This window comes from Plectropomus leopardus, chromosome 2, assembly GCF_026936395.1.
Source record: "Plectropomus leopardus strain MGB_pleo_1.0 chromosome 2, ASM2693639v1, whole genome shotgun sequence".
Taxonomy (NCBI): domain Eukaryota; kingdom Metazoa; phylum Chordata; class Actinopteri; order Perciformes; family Serranidae; genus Plectropomus; species Plectropomus leopardus.
The window spans coordinates 10,179,947-10,196,961 of NC_142177.1; the positions used below are offsets into that span (position 1 = coordinate 10,179,947).

The 17,015-nt window shown below is 41.4% G+C and overlaps 2 protein-coding genes across 3 annotated transcripts; both read right to left on the reverse strand.

Annotated features, from left to right (window-relative positions):
- Positions 1-2: 2 nt before the first annotated feature.
- Positions 3-11,411, reverse strand: LOC121953094 (calcium-binding and coiled-coil domain-containing protein 1-like). Of its 2 annotated transcripts, XM_042500040.2 has the most exons (14): positions 11,297-11,411; positions 10,553-10,701; positions 10,312-10,414; positions 8,552-8,754; positions 8,235-8,447; positions 7,932-8,080; positions 7,776-7,845; positions 6,832-7,086; positions 6,631-6,756; positions 6,223-6,318; positions 2,350-2,437; positions 2,089-2,258; positions 1,060-1,130; positions 3-656 (listed from the first exon to the last, which is right to left on the reverse strand). In XM_042500040.2, the coding sequence occupies exons 2-14, from the start codon at positions 10,682-10,684 to the stop codon at positions 629-631; spliced, it is 1,704 nt and encodes a 567-aa protein (XP_042355974.2). In that variant the 5' UTR covers positions 10,685-10,701; positions 11,297-11,411; the 3' UTR covers positions 3-628. The 2 variants fall into 2 exon arrangements, with proteins under 2 accessions (XP_042355974.2, XP_087940575.1); XM_088084449.1 differs by lacking the exons at positions 6,223-6,318; positions 11,297-11,411.
- Positions 11,412-11,752: 341 nt separating this feature from the next.
- LOC121951002 (single-strand selective monofunctional uracil DNA glycosylase) lies at positions 11,753-16,977 on the reverse strand. The gene is made up of 2 exons (XM_042497166.2): positions 16,015-16,977; positions 11,753-13,648 (listed from the first exon to the last, which is right to left on the reverse strand). Exons 1-2 carry the CDS (start codon positions 16,345-16,347, stop codon positions 13,118-13,120), a joined length of 864 nt encoding a protein of 287 aa, XP_042353100.2. The 5' UTR covers positions 16,348-16,977; the 3' UTR covers positions 11,753-13,117.
- Positions 16,978-17,015: the final 38 nt, after the last annotated feature.

A 17,015-nucleotide genomic window follows, 5' to 3' on the forward strand; every position in this document is an offset into this window, starting at 1 on the left:
TGTATTTTTCATCATAGTTTATTAAAGAGCGAACATTTTTCCAACAGAGGCTTAGATCAACAAAAAAGTGTCATAAATTAACATTAACGCTGCGCTCAACAAGCTGCAGCAGAACATTTCACACTTGTCTGTAACACGCACACCCACACTTTTGACACCGTTTCAGGATTCACACCCACATGCAGAGGTTAGGGGCCGATATTCTGCAGAAAAAAGATGCATTAAATTCAAGCTCATCATGGTAACACCAACACTTTTCTCAAAACAGCATATCCACATTTTAACTGCTAAAAATGGAAGCTAAGATAAAATGAAATGTTTTAGACAATTTATGTCTGCATGTAAAAGTCTGAAGGAGAGTTTTATTTCTCTTTAAACAGTGTTAAGTCCATAAGCTATGCTAATAAACAAAATTCTTAATATTTAAGACTCACAAATTGTGCAGTGTTTTCCTTAAACATAGACACTTACGAGGTAAACGCACAGCATTACAAACGTGACTTCTGTGAAGGCCATTTTCTACCTGAACTGCTACAAAACAAAAACAGGATAATCCCACAGGGTTCCTTATGACCCACGCAAACTTGCACTATTGTGGTTAACAAGCAACTTGCCATCCTTCTTTTTGTTACCACATGGGGGAGTCGGCTGAGTCTCTGCAGAGAGAAAAAGGTTGTCAGTTTTATAGAAAGTGCTGAGGTTAAAAAATAAAAAGACAAAACAATTAAATAGTTCAATAAAGCCAATATCTACACTCATGCTGATGTACTGCTTGAATAACATGTGCTTACTTGATATTTGCTTCTATCTTTTTTATTACTTTGTTTTTAGATATACTTAGCACCTATTTTTACTCTCCAGTGCTCCCTGTGACTCGTCCCACGAGAAAAGAAAGTGCTTGGTAAGTGGAACGACAGCTATTCAAAAACAGAAAGCAGTCTGCTAGAGAGGAGAGTGCGAATATAGTCATCACGTAATATTTTAGGAGAGGTGATTCCGGTCAAGGCGGAGGGAAACTGGGTGTGTACTGTGTGGCTGGTAGAAGGCCAGGATTGTCACCTCAGGATGGGGTCGACGAGTTCTGGCAGGATGGGTTGCTTCCCTTCACCAGCTCGCTGCCTCCTCACATCCTGTGTGAACACACAGAAGCACAGATGGATGTATCGGCAGAATTATCTGTTGTTTTGTAATATATACACCCAAAGTAAATGTGTGTGAACCAGTCACATGGATAAGTGTTTTTTTTAATCTAACATCTATTTAATTTTAATAAAATTTACATAAATTCATACATTTCTTAGAACTGTATATTTAAATATAGCTGATCTCATATGAGTGAAAGCATTTACATATAAACTTTTTTTCATCTCGTCACAATACTGTTGGTTAAAAGGTAGCAAAATGAAGTAGTCTGTAACCCTGCTCTATAGTATTTAGTTAACAATAGATTACTTGAGATATAAGATAATAGCATATAGTTTTTTGAATTCACAGATGTTAAAAAAATGTAATTGTCATAAGTTCTTTATTCAAAGGAATCCCAATCCAAAAATGGAGAAAACTGTAATCAATTGAAGTCATATGTGTGTTTAACAATAGCAAAACTTTATAAAAGACACCTATTTACAAACTCTCACAAAATTCATTAAAAATTATCCTACATTTTTGGATTCTTCACCCATGCAGCAGGGATATGAGAAAACTTAAAGTTTTCTTCACAATTTAAACACTGGGTGAGTAATTGATCAACAAATAAGTAAGGATCATGTACTCCTTTAAGATACTTGTATGCTGAGCAGTTATTTTGTTTGACCACCCTTTAACTGTCTCTCTGTGAGTTTACAACCTTACTGTAGTTTTCAAGTCTTTGTTCCATGTTTCCTCTTTTAAACCTGACCCTGTTAGAATAAATACATGACTTTTTTTTCCCCTGTCAGCATTAAACTTTGGTGTTCAGCAATTGAACTGGAGCAAAAAGTTGCAGGATGAGGAAAAACTAGTCGAATATTCACCCGCTCAGGTCTGTTGGCTCCGATGCAGGTGGTGCTAAACTTTGTTTGCATTCTGTGTGAATTATAGGATGCACACCTGTGTGTCCAATGTTGGTGTGTCTTCGCTGCTTTGGACGTGCGTCTCAACAGCAACAGTCTCAGCGCTGTTGGGCTGTTCCAGGTGAGCGGACAGGAAAAGAGGTGAACAGACTGATCTGTGGGAAGTTGAGGAAGCCTCTTCGTTATCCTCAGAGGAAGAGCCAGAAGCTGTTTAGAATAAGAAAAGAGTCTTCATTTTGGCATTTATTACAGAGCGGTGAAATAGCAGTGCTGTGTACAATGAGGCTTAATTACTCACAAATGCATGTGGAAATTTCCCCATTTGATTTAGATTCTGGCACAATCCCCAGCCTCTGCTCTAACTGATGGATTTGGTTCAGCAGGTCCTACGGGTGTCCAGTTTCAAACCCACAGATTTGAGGAAAAGAAAAAGAGGAAGAAGAGGAGGAATAAGAACTAAATTGATTAGGTCATTATTTTAGTGATTTTCAACAGCCATAAATTTATTGTCCTCTGTCGAGTTCATGAAATAGTCACATTTTGTAATTAGAATTTGAGGACATTGAGGGCTTAGCATGGACCTCTGTAAGGGGGTCTGGGAGGATCATCCCCCAGGATTTTTTTTTTTTTGTGTTTGTTTGGGAACAAGCTCTATTGTGATGCTTTTCCATGAACATTTACCCTTTAAAAAGTTTTTCCAACTTTCCAGACTAATTCTGAATTGTGATAAATTGTGATAAATAACTATGTTCAAAAATATATGTAGTTGATAGTAATTAGTAGCGAGTTAAAAATATTTAACATTTGCTATCATTATAAATTTATAGACTGGAGTTGCAAAAATATGTATTTATGATAACAGTGGTGAAATAACCAAGTACATCAAGTGCAAGTATGAATGGAATGATAGATTATTGATCTGGGCCTTTTATCATTATTATTAGGCTGGCAGGGCCCCGGGGGTGGACGAGGTCCGCCCGGAGTTCCTCAAGGCCCTGGATGTTGTGGGGCTGTCGTGGCTGACACGACTCTGCAACATTGCGTGGACATCGGGGGCAGTGCCCTTGGACTGGCAGACTGGGGTGGTGGTCCCTCTTTTCAAGAAGGGGGACCGGAGGGTGTGTTCCAACTACAGGGGGATCACACTCCTCAGCCTCCCTGGTAAGGTCTATGCGGGGGTACTAGAGAGGAGGGTCTGCCGGATAGTCAAACCCCGGATTCAGGAGGAGCAATGCGGTTTTCGCCCCGGTCGTGGAACTGTGGACCAGCTCTGGACCCTTGGCAGGATCCTTGAGGGTGCTTGGGAGTTTGCCCAACCAGTCCACATGTGCTTTGTGGACTTGGAGAAGGCATTCGACCGTGTCCCTCGGGGAGTCCTGTGGGGGGTTCTCCGGGAATATGGGGTTTTGGACTCCCTGATACGGGCTGTCCGTTCCCTATATGACCGGTGCCGGAGCTTGGTCCGCATTGCCAGCAGTAAGTCGAACTCGTTTCCGGTGAGGGGCCAGGGCTGCCCTTTGTCGCCGATTCTGTTCATAACTTTTATGGACAGAATTTCTAGGCGCAGCCAGGGTGTTGAGGGGGTCCGGTTTGGTGACCTCAGGATTGGGTCTCTGCTCTTTGCAGATGATGTGGTCCTGTTGGCTTCATCGGGCCGCGACCTTCAGCTCTCACTGGATCGGTTCGAGTGTGAAGCGGCTGGAATGAGAATCAGCACCTCCAAATCCGAGACCATGGTTCTCAGCCGGAAAAGGGTGGCGTGCCCCCTCCGGATCAGGGATGAAGTCCTGCCCCAAGTGGAGGAGTTTAAGTGCCTTGGGGTTTTGTTCACGAGTGAGGGAAGGATGGAACGGGAGATCGACAGGCGGATCGGTGCAGCGTCTGCAGTAATGCGGACTCTGCACCGGTCTGTCTTGATGAAGAGAGAGCTGAGCCGAAAGGTAAAGCTCTCGATTTACCAGTCGATCTTCGTTCCTACCCTCACCTATGGTCATGAGCTTTGGGTAGTGACCGAAAGAACAAGATCGCGGGTACAAGCGGCCGAAATGAGTTTCCTCCGTAGGGTGGCTGGGCTCTCCCTTAGAGATAGGGTGAGAAGCTCGGTCATCCGGGAGGAGCTCGGAGTAGAGCCGCTGCTCCTCCGCATTGAGAAGAGCCAGATGAGGTGGCTCGGGCATCTAATTAGGATGCCTCCAGGACGCCTCCCTGGTGAGGTGTTCAGGGCACGTCCCACCGGTAGGAGGCCCCGGGGAAGACCCAGGACACGCTGGAGAGACTACGTCTCACAGCTGGCCTGGGAACGCCTCGGGGTCCCCCGGGAAGAGCTGGACGAAGTGGCCGGGGAGAGGGAAGTCTGGGTTTCCCTGCTTAGGCTGCCCCCGCGACCCGACCCCGGATAAGCACAAGAAAATGGATGGATGGATGGATATTAGGCTGATTCTTTTTTTTTTAAACATAGACATAGCCTATATATTTAGATCCAGGGTTAAATATATAAAACAATTAGGGCAAAGTAAAATAGTAAAACCACACTGTAGAAATGCTCCATAACAAGTAAAAGGTAAAAGTACTTGCATCAAAATATACTTAAAGTAGCAAAAGCACTCATTATGCAGAACCGCCCCTTTTAGAATAATGTATATTAGATTACTGGATTATAACTATTGACGCATTAATGTGTACATCGCTTTACATTACAGTTTTAAAGGTCCAGTGTGTAGGATTCAGGGGGATATATTGACAGAAATGGAATACAATATTATGTTTTTATTAGTTTATTTCACCTGAAAGTAAGAATAATTGTGTTTTCGTTACCTTTGAATATAACTACATACAGAGCAGATGTTGAGGATATGGCAAGCAGGTGAAACCAAATGCAAAAAGCAACAGCATGGCAATAGAAACCTGAAGAAGAGTAATAATTTTATGACCAGCTAACAGGAATGCAAAATAGAACTGGCCTTAAACACGAGGCGCAAAAATCACACTGCAAGAGCAGACAACACTGGCAACAAACTGACAAAAAAAACAAAGGAAACAGAGCAAGTTTATATACACAGAGGCCTAATGACAGGAAGGAGACACAGCTGGGGTAGGTGGGGACTGGCAGAAGGAGGGAAACACACGGATCGGCTACAATAGAGACACAAAGAGGGTGGGGTAGGTAACACAAGGGTGATGCAAATGACACAGGACAGGTATGCAGGAAAAACAGGCAGGAACACTAAGCAGGAATCACATAGGGAACCCACGAGGGAACAGCTGAGTGGACCGCAGGACTAATGAGGGACAGGTGAAACTAATCAGGGCAGGGCAGAAAAATACTAAGGTAGGAGAACACACAAAGACAGGAAGTAAAACAAGACATGACACACAAGGAGTAATCCTACAAAATAAAACAAAAAACTGAGAGGACATTAATGAAAAATATGAAACGAGGAAAAATATGACAGAAAACCGTAAAACAAAGTCCTCAAGATAAGAGACAAAACCCAGGATCAGTACAGGGGGTCTTCTCCCGCAAGTCTGCCATGATTTTTCTACAGTAGCCCAGAATGGACAAACTAAAACCAGGCTCTAGATAGGGTCATTTGAGTTTTCAAGCTTTTGCATCGGCCACTGTTCTACTTGCTTGACACATGGGATTAATTTTATTTGGTTGCGAGATGTAACCTCACCACTAGATGCCACAAAATCCTACACACTGGACCTGTAAAATCTCATCTTGAACAATAATAACAATAATACATTATAATTTATTTGTTATTTCATTTGTTATTGTTAATCTGTAACGTAACTGGTGACTTAGGTCATCAAATAAATGTAGTAGAGTAAAAAGTACAATATTTCCCTTTGACACGTATTGGAGTAATAGTGTAAAGTAGCAACCTAACAAATGTACTTCAATACAGTACATGTGTGAATGTACTCAGTTACTTTCTCATCACTAGTATGAGCCTAAAAACTGTAAAAAAATCTTATTTGGTTGACGCGGCCACCCTGAGTCAGCACATTTTGGTTCCATACTGTAATAACAGCTTCAGAAATAGCATGAATAAAAACAGTGGCTTGTAAAAAAAATGGTGGAATTAGTACCCTTGACTAAAAGACCCATCTTATTAAGATATGTCTTTAAACTCAAATATACTGTGTTCTGGTGTGTAGTCCTTGCCTGTTTCTCCACCTGCTGCTCCTCTCTCTCCTTCTGGGCTTTCCTCACACTGGCCCTCAGCTCCTGCAGCTCTCGCTTAGTATCACTCAGCAGCACCTACAGGGGGCAGCAGTATGATACTCAGACCATCTGAACTCCAACACCTCTGACCTGGCTTGTCCTCTTTCCTGCTGTTGTCAATCACATGACAGCGAGGAGAAATGTTTACTCGCTGTTCATGGAAGCTCTTCTATTTGTGCCTGTATGTGAGTAAGAGCTGCGCCGAACTCTGGCATCATTCTCCGGTTTCCAAAAATGTAATCTGAGCAACTGATGATGCAGATTTGTGGCACATGAACAGTTATATTTAGAGCTGAATGTGTTTGTGTGGTGAATAATAGTGACTGCGTTGCACTTTGATTTACTTACTCGACTGCAATCTCTCTCTCGTCCAAGTTCTACCTCCAGTTTCTCCCTCTCCATCCTCTCCTCCTGGAGCCACTCCTGCGTCCTCTGCATCTCACAGTTCAGTTCTTGCAATTTCTTTTGATCGGACTGCACAAAAAAAGCAAGTTTAATAACAAAGTCATATTGACATATCGGTGTGTATGAGTTGTGCTGTGTCCTGACCTCTGCTACATGTTTGTAAGCCTCTCTTTCTAGAGCCCAGTTGGCGCGCTCCTCCCTGAGGACCAGGTTCTCCTCAGACAGGAGCAGGGTGAGCTGGGCTACTTGCAGCCGGGCTTGATTCAGCTCGGTGTTGGTTTGGCCCTGACGGGTGCCCAGCTCTCTCAGCTCCCTCCGCAGGCCTTCAGCCACATGCTCGCTGGCCTCCAGGCGCTCCTGCAGCCCTCGTACCTCCACCAGAGCAGCCTCGTTGTCGGCCTGCGCAAAGACATGAGATATACAGAAACGCAAATAACTGAAGTAAGGGAGATAAATGTTTTTGCTGTTATATACAGTATATATTATATGGTCTGACATAGACATGAGAAGGTAATCGAAAGCAAATTTGGGCCCCAGGGGCCCCACTAGCCTTCACCTGCAAAATGTCACTCAAATAAACACGTTCAGACCAGCAAGACTTAAGACTTAAATAACTACAAATTACACATAAAGACCATAAAGAAACAAAGAAACTACTCAGAGAGACAAAAATGGCTGCAAAGAGACACAAAATGACCACAGAGACACAAAAAGACCAAAGAGACATGAAATGACTAGAAAGAGTCAGCAAAATACTGCAGACAAAATGACAACAAAGAGACAAAAAAAGACCACAAAGAGACACAAAATGACTACTACGAGATACAAATAACTACAAACAGACATAAAACAGCCGCAAAGAGACACAAAAGGACCACAAAGATACCAACAAAGACAGAAAAAAAGACCACCACGAGACAAAAAAATCTACTACAATTGAACATAAAAATGACCTCAAACAGACACAATATGACACAAAATCATTCAGTAAATTGTTGATTTAGAGGCTTTCTTGTGTTACAGAGCTGACTGTCCTCTGTCCCACTCTCTGACCCAACTGTCTGTGTTATACATCGGATGAAGATTACCTGCAGACACCTTCTCTTCTCTTCATCATGTTTCATTTGATTAGACATTTTCTTCATTCTGTCCCTCAGTCTGCGGGGCAAAAAGTTAGTTTTAGGCCCACAGAAATAAATAAAGCTAAACAAATGTTAAACCTGACATACATCCCAAACACTTGCCTCTCCAGGTCCCCGTTTTCCTCTCTCTCCATGTCATTCAGGACCTTGATGTCCTCCTCCAGCTCTTTGATTCTCTGCTGACTCTCAGCCTTTTCAGCCAGGAGTTTAGTCAGTTCAGACGTCAGATTTTCCTGACTATATTTCACATTCTGTCAGTGTTGTGGAAAAAAAGAAAACATGATTATACATTTTTTCCATGTGGTGTATTTTTAAATTAAAAACCTGCCATTAGTTATTAGTGGAATTCAGAACTTTTGGGGGGTAATAAAGAGATTGTTACCCCAGAATATGACCTGTCTGTACCTTGTGTTTTCCCTCCACCGTCGTCAGCATCTCACAGCTGTTTCTCAGGTTGTCCCTGAGCTCTGAGATCTCCTCCTTCATTGTCTCTCGGTCATGCTCCCACTCCACCCTTGCTTTTCTGCTGTTCTCTTTCTCATTCTCTGTCTCCTCTTTTGCCGCGTCCAGAGCCTGCTGCATCTGCGCTTGTTTCTTTAAGCATTCCTCCAGCTGACTCTGTTCACAACATAGGGAAAAAGGACAGGAATATACAAATAATTCAATGAAATGAAATGGATAAATTGCCATATTGGTTGTATTTAATTTATTTTCATTCCCACCTGCAGCAGCTGAGCCTTGGGGATGACGAGGAGCAGCTCCTCCTCTCCGTCCTCCTCATCTTGTTCCTCTTTTAGAGTCTCCAGCTCCTCCAACGGCTTGGGAGCACAGAAAGTGAAGGGGCGACTATGGGCACACACCCTTCCCATCTTATTCACATATACAAACTGATACTCCACAGCACTGGGACGGGGCAGGTAGCATGCTGTATCAAGTAGACATATGTACATGGACACATTTTATTATTATTATACATGATTTCGTTATTTGAAATTATTACAGGATATCAAAATGTGAATAATTAATAACCCTTTCATGATCCACAAAAATTGGCTTAAATTTGACCGCAGGTGCCACACTCGGATAAACTCAGCACTGACAGTGGTGCTTATGATGTATTTCAAGACAAACAACAACAAAAGTATTTTTGTTCCAAGAAACTGCAAAGCAGCAACGTAAAGGTATAACATGCAGGATTTTTCCTTAATAAAACAATGTATGGACTCCTGTCTGTATTTTCTTATGTTTCCATATTCGGACATTCCTGTGCACAGCTTGCAGGTGAAGTCCCAACTTTACAAGAATCATGGACAAAGCACTGAAAAAGTGCAAACATAGTGAGTTGAAATGAGAGTGAAAATGGGATTAGCTTTCTCTTTAACTTTGTATGAGAAGTGTGTTTACAAAAAAGTAACCGACTTCTGCATGATATACCTTTAACTGCAGACAAAAATCTTATTTTTGTCTGACCTCCAGTGGTTAAACTGGCTGTCGGGCGCTGTGACAGTGCATTCCTGGATGTGTCAGTTCACTGTGACATCACTACTGTATGTGGTTACAATTCGACAGAGAACACATCTGCACTCACCCTGCCATCTGTGATAATGGGTGTAGTCAGCGGTGCACCAGACTTTCAAACCAACTAGGGCTGCACCATTGGGAGAGGCAGACCAGGCTAACATTAGCCCCCTTAACCCCCACTAGCCTTTTCCCACCACAATTACCCTGTATACACAGGTTTTTAAACACAGGAAAGCCCAGACTTCTTTTCGATTGCCAGTAGACCAGAGCTGTGTACGCAGCTTTGCAGGAGAAGGGTAGGCCTACGCCTTTCTGTTGTTTTTTTTTTACTCGTTTGTCAGATGTGACCTCACAGGCAGGCCAGAAAACAGGTTAGTAAACAGCAGAAAGCAGCATGGAGGCCAGTGAAAATGTTACAGTGGTTACTTTTTTTTAATATCTCCTCCTTCAAACTTGGTGTTGACTAACTTTGGAATGATAGTCGAGTGCTGCTTGGATGGAGATGGCCAGTATTTTGTGGCGTCCTGTCATTATTGCATCATGCGGGCAAGAACACTAAAATTAGCACATCCATCCATCAATGCCGATCGGAGCTAGAGCCGATAAATACCCGAGACGACTGTAGACTCATTTGACCCCGGAGTGAATGTCGATTGAAACCTTTCCCATTACATTAAAAAGCCAGATGTTTTAGTGGGAAAGGGACTGAAGTGGGGCCTCATTGAGCTACTGCATGATATCTGGTTACCGTTAGTCAAGACAGTCAGCTAGCTACATGTAACTGTCGCACATAAAATGATGGTGTAACCGTCAGTACAACCTTCTCGGACCCTGTTGGGATCACCACTAAATAAAAACCTGCATTTCAGCCTGGTGTTTAGTTAGTTTTTAAAGTTAGAACATCGAGATTTAATGAATTATCAAATGTGCCAAATTTATTCACGTTTTGATGAATTCTTACCCTGAAAAAGTGCACAGTAATTGACATCGGTACCCTCAGTGTAGCCTTCAGGAACAAGAGCCCATGTGTATGTGTAATACTGTTTCACCGAAGTAAAGCCAACCTGTGACATGATAAACACACTTTAAACCACAAAACATACAAATGTGCATCTCCATTAATATGCCATGATACAGAACTTATCTCGCTAAAATGTTTTGTGTTTCAGTGCAGAGGATGGTGCTAAAACGAGTGAATCCACCTGAAAAATTCCTATCCAGTCATTGCTGCTCCACTGATGCTCAGAGGTCAGACTGTAGTGGCACTCCACTCTGGTTTGGGGGAAGTACAGTTGCCCGACGTTTCGAAACACCACCGTGGACTGTTTATCCATGGTAATAGGACGCGGTGCTGTTTAGGAAGAAAACATACGTGGATCCAGTGAAATGTGCTCCAGTTTCAGTCTGGAGGAGAACAGCTGATGAAACGGGATAGCAGAGTCAGTTGAGGAATGCAGCATGGTCATAACACCGGCCGCCTATGGCCCTACAATGTGTTTATAAACAACAAGCTCATATATGCTTGAAGAAGTAAAGCGTAAAAAAGAAGAAAAAAGAAAAAAGAGAGCGATATTGAGAGGAGTGATTATAGTTCTTGTGTAAGGATGCATCCTTAAATGTTCACCTATGAACTCACATTTAAAAAATATACAGAAATTCTATTAAAACAATTTTAGAGTTACTAATTTTTAATAAAAAACAGTTCTTTACATTTAGTTAGTCAGTCAAGTAATAAGTACTCTTAAATGTGTTAATTTAAAAAATAAATTAAAAAACAAAACACGCATCTTCCCTCTCTTGTTCTTATTCACAAGTTAACAAATAACATTTGCCTTTTATTTGACTTTTTAAAGTACAGTTCTACCTATTACTAATTTTGAGAACATCTGACATTTGCATGTTTGGGTTTAAAAATGAATTCACTTAATATTTTAATATTTTCTTACCTTATCCTGCTGAAAATGACTGTGATGTCTTTTCTGCTACCTCATGAAGGTTCAAGCTGTGGATCAATCTGCAGATAGTGATGAGCTATCCTGTCAGGTGCAAGGGTTTCACAACATCTCCACAACCATGTGGACCCCCCCCCCCCAAGTAAAATTAGTGATGCTGGGAGACTCATGGGAGTTGCAGTTCACGAGTGCACAGCTCATCACAAGGCAAAGCTGTGTTTTGGACTTCAACTCCCATTATAGGATGTAGTTTTAGGATACAGGATCTGGTTATTGCTCATTGCAATTCTCAGTAGAGGCAGACGAAGGGGGGAGGGTGAGGAAAGGGGGGCACTGTGCTAAAGGCAAAGCGTTTCTCTCAATAACACTTGACCCATTTTCCTGGAATCAGTGAGACATAAATAAAAAAATGCACTGTCTAAAAAAACATCCACAATAGGATGCAAGCTCTTGAAAATGTGTTTTATTTATAAAGTGGACACTTTCTGCAAACTGCTCTGTCTGGATATACTGAAGTAAATTTAAGTTTCATGTGTTTTCATCATTTTTAAACTCATCTGCAGTTACAATGTTTTAGTGATTTGTATTACACATATAATATTCTGTAAATTTGACCCTTACTCTTAAACTGTGACTTTAAAAAAAATGTGGCTCCAGTTGCAAACACATGATGGCAGTGAAGTTTCAGCACTAAGAGAGTGGTGATTTTGGGACATTAGGGGGATTCACGTGGTGAAAATATAGAGCACTTTAATGATATGTGGTCAATAGTTATATAATATGGAACAGGTGCCCTGTTTTTTGTGTTTTGTTTTTTGGTGTTTTCATTGGCGTTATTATGGATGTTTGTTTATTTATCTAGGGATTGCTGTACAGAACACAAAGAATTTTTGAAAGAACTAAGAAATCTCTATCACTCTACCTTTTTTTCTTTGGAGCACCAGATGGAAAAAAAAATTTAATATTTAATTATTCAAATTTTATTAAAACAGCGAGAGTACTGATCCCAGACTTAGTCAAATCCCAGATAAAATCAGTGCTTAAACAAGTAAAAAGCATCAAAATAAATGATTTAAAAAAAGACATTTTCAACAATAATACAAAAGAATAGTCTTGTACAGCGGTCCAGCATAAACTATACCTACAACTGTGTATTTACAAATAGCTTTGTCCTATCAGAATATTTCTGATATCTGTAATGTCATTATTAGAGGGCTACACTGTGACAGCTGTTGTTTTTCTCCTTAAGAATGGCACCTTTATGGCTTTAAGACCTTGTTTCTACAATCCACGAAGAAAAGATATTGTGATCAATATTTAATCTGTATAATTGAATTCATTTGATTCCGTTTTTATTGCCATGTTTAGTGGTCAGTGTATGTCCTAATACACATCATAATTAGCTAACACATTAGCTAAAATTATAGTGTTAATAGGTTGAATGAATGCAATAAGCTGAAAGGAACTGAACAAACTGAGATACGCTTTGGATAGAAACTTCAAATATATTCAGAGCACCTCACATGTGATTAGTGTTATGTAATGAATTGTGCACAGAGTGCTGTGCTCTGCATGCACTGATCTGTGAAGAAAAGGCATCTCGACATGAACAGACAGATCTTTACAGGGGAGGAAAAGCGGTTTCTGGATGTGTTTACAGTTGGAGCGATGCAGATGTATAAGGCAGTAGTGTATGACGAGCTCTCTCTCAAACACACACTGCGCCAGGACGAGAAATGTGAGCCTGTGCTTCAGCAGCACATTGAGCCATCGATCAGTGTTGCTGTTGAAAAACATGTTTCGGAGCAGGAAAGTTCACGCGTTTTTCAGCAGTGACAACACACCAAGTTCTTTCAGTCTGGCTTCGGCTACTTCCTCCCAGCCCTTATTGGCTAGTGGGTTCCTGGGTGACGGATGCATGATGCCCTCGACTTTCACGTTGACACCCGCTGCAGACAGAGCTTTCCGCGCCCGCTGCTCTGCCACCTTCCCAACCCCAATCACCATGGAGATGCCCAGCGCCTCCACCGCTTGGCACAGCGCAATGTCACACAGGGCCAGGAGGGCCTCCCGTTCATCTTTCGGCAGCTCAGGAGGGGTTAAATTCTTCCCACTGGCAGCGATGAAAATGAGCGGGCACAGATTGTGCACAAAGCAGTGCTGGAAGAACAGCTCCGGTTCACCACACAACTTCTTGAAGAAGCCCCAAAAACGTGCGCCGCTCACTTCGCTCTGAGTGCAGGCGAGTCCTGTGATCCGCCGCTTTGGATGCTCGTTCTCAGGGTGACCAACCTCTCCTGTGATCCTCAGCCAGTCAACGACTGACCTGATTTCACCGAAGGGGACCTGTAAACACATCACAGACAAAAGATTCAGTTACCGCAAATAATGACATCGATTTAAACAAGTCTGGATTTTCTATTACACGTATCAAGCTCACCAACATGAGGAAAACTGGGAAAGTATAGCTAAGATTAGGTCAATGAGTGATATAGTATGCAAATTCATGTTGTGTAGGAACATGGCACATATTTAACACAGAACCCTATAGATAATAATGCAGGATCTGCCTGCCCTACAGGAGCAATGTGGAGGATTACTGTCATCTACTGGTGAGGATTTCAAATTGCAACCAACTCCCCGTGTGCCATGCCTGAACTCCCAGCTAACATTGTCCAGGAGGTTTTTACCGGGAGCCGAATTATTCTCATCTCCTTTCCAAAACAAACGTAGGTGACTGAAACCAATTAAGACATTGAACTGAGCAGTTTCACATTACAAATCTGTGTTTTTCTAACGCTGCTCGGCTCCTCACAGACAGGCTGCTAGCCCTGTATATGCTAATGCAAGCTCATATTTCCTCTCTATTAATTTCAGATCCAATGAGTTTAAGAGGTTTTCACTGGCAGCCTCTCCAAAACAAAACCCTGTGATTTAAACCAGAATAAAAACTAAACAAAGCAATTTTTTGTTACAAAAGTATTTTGTGACGCAGCTCGCTCTAGAGGGGCTGATAACTAGGCAGGCCGACAGGAAAATGCACGTGGCCCAACTTTTTTTTTCTTTGTCCCATTAATATTTTATTGAACTTTTTTCATGTTAAAATTTCACCTTTGGTCATCAAATCAAATGTCTTAAAATAAGAAATCACTAGATAAAATAAGGATAATAATTAAACATTACAGGAATTAAAAATAGATGAGTAATTCTAGGAAAACAAATAAACAAAACAAATCCATATTTTTGCATGGATATGCAGCACAATCTACTCTGATCTACAGCAGCCGGTTAGCTCTCAGACACCAATAAAGTGTATAAATGAGTCTCATTCACATGATTTGCGACATACGTCACGATCTATCCACGTTAGATAGGGTGAATGGCCCTATCTAATGTTAGAGTCAGCGTTTGGTTTGTCCATTCTGGGCTACTGTAGCATCATGGCGGACTCCACTGACGAGGACCCGCTCCCTGTGTAGATATAATTCTCATTCTAAGGTAATGAAAGCACAGCTATTGTTTTTTTTCCAGTGATCATGCATAAACGATAACATACTTATTAGATTATATTCCATTTCTGCCAATATGTACTAAATCCTACACACTGGACATTTAACCCTTTATTTCATTTAATGCTGCATATTTCCATACAGGATTGCAATGAATCACATTATAAACAAACGGACACACAATGATTAGAGACCTACTTTGCTTAAATGGTACTACAATCCTTGATTTTCACACTTTAAAACCTGGATTGTCATCAGTTTTCTTATGCCTTTCCCAGCCATTTAAACCTTTGAGATATCGAACAAATGTGTGTGATTTCTTTCAAAAACATGGGAAGAAAGGTAATAAGCAACTTAGCATGAAATGTCTTGCCAGTTGCATAAAATTTGTAAAAGGTGACAAGAGGCTTTATTATTTAATGTTATCTCAGTGGGTTTTATTTTCCATCTAATTAATTATCTATTATCTAGTTATGCATTCTGTGTATTCTACTTTTTATCCTTATTTTTTATCTTGCTTTTCCTAGTAATAACAAGTTTGTTTTATCCATGTGAAGATGCATTCGATGTATTCTGCTCTGATCTTATTTGATTTTTACGCGGGGTTTTCTTCTTTAGTCTTCTTTGTCTTTTGATGTGAAGCACTTGTAATTTCTTTGTGCTGAAGCACGTTGAGCTGCATTTCTTGTATGAGAGTTCTATACAAATTTTTAGATTAGATTATTTTTATTATTGTAAAAAGTATATAAGTATTATAATATCAGAAATGATTGTTTTTGTTTATTATCTTTATTTTATTTTAAGCACCTTTTCAGGAATTGTTTGGCTAATTTCGGGTAATTTTCTTGTAACTTTTTTTTTTTTTTTTTACTAATTTCTTGCTATTTTTTTGGTCATTTTATTAAGCTGCTCATTGCCTACTTTCCACGCTTTTGGGGAAGAAAAATCGAGCCAATTTCAGGTTTCAATGGGCTTTTAAATGCATATGCTAAAACACATTCGTCACTGTTTGTCTTCATGCTACAATAAAAAAAAAACAGAACAAAAGGAAGTGCGCGGCTGTTCAGCTGAGGAGGAGCAGGGCTGCGCTGGCTGCAAACACGGCTGACTGATGTGAGCTTCCGCATTCACACCACTGTGCTTTAACTACCCACGCTCCTGTGCAGCATGCCTGTATTACACATGTAGAAATGCTGTGCTCACCCCAGTCTGAGCCATGCCGAAAGGTCCTGGATTCATCCCTAAAAACAGGACCCTCTGTCCGCCCCGGCAGTACCTCTGCACGTAGCAGCGGTGCGTGTCCCAGGCGTACTCCAGCGGGTTGTAGATGTACCGGACCGGCTCACTGAAGGACAGCCGCCGGAGGTGGACATTCAGCTCCAGCTCAACCTGCAGAAACCTGGAGGAGGGGGTCGAGTTGAGCTCCGGTGCCGGTGTCAAACTCTGCTCCTGTGTTTCAGACAAAGGCAGCTCCCTCTCCTCATCTCCACCAGCGAGCTCTCCGCTGCTGTTCGCTGATGAACCGTCACCCAACATTTTAACACGTATTTAACCGGCGCCGGTTTGTCACATAAAAACGTAGCTATAACGCTACGCCACAGCTTCCCCTAAGATTTAGACATTTACGGTAACTTACTGCGCTGAAGGCTTGGTGGGTAGATGTGATTAAAAACAAAGTGGGATTACTTCCTCTGCGCCTTCCTTTGAGTTTATGTGACCGCAGTCAAAGCGGCTGCTGCCCTCTACAGGAGCTTTGGTGTCATTACAGCCAAGAAAAGGGACTCACTAAGGGACTGTACTTTATTTATCAGAGGACAATTTTAATGCCACTTGAACTGAAAGACCAATTTTTCAGTAATCAATGTTAAAGGAAAAAAAAAACTATCAATATTAATTATTCAAGTTATGGGGGAACTTTATTTTATTGTGTTTCCGCCTCTAATTTCCGCCTCTGTTTTATTCTACCTTAACTCTTGTCTGGCCTTTGTTCAGCATTATTGACTAACTTCACATGTTTTATTAACTGTAGGGTTTACTGCCTCTGCTTTGCTTTGTTAGTCAAAGCACTCTGTAAACTGTCATTTTAAAGTTAATATTTTAAGATGAATGAATTCAATGCTTTCTGAGATTTTTTAAGGATTCACAGGAACCACGATTGTGAAATTTCATGACTCCAGGTTTTCCTTGACCCAACCCTGGGTATG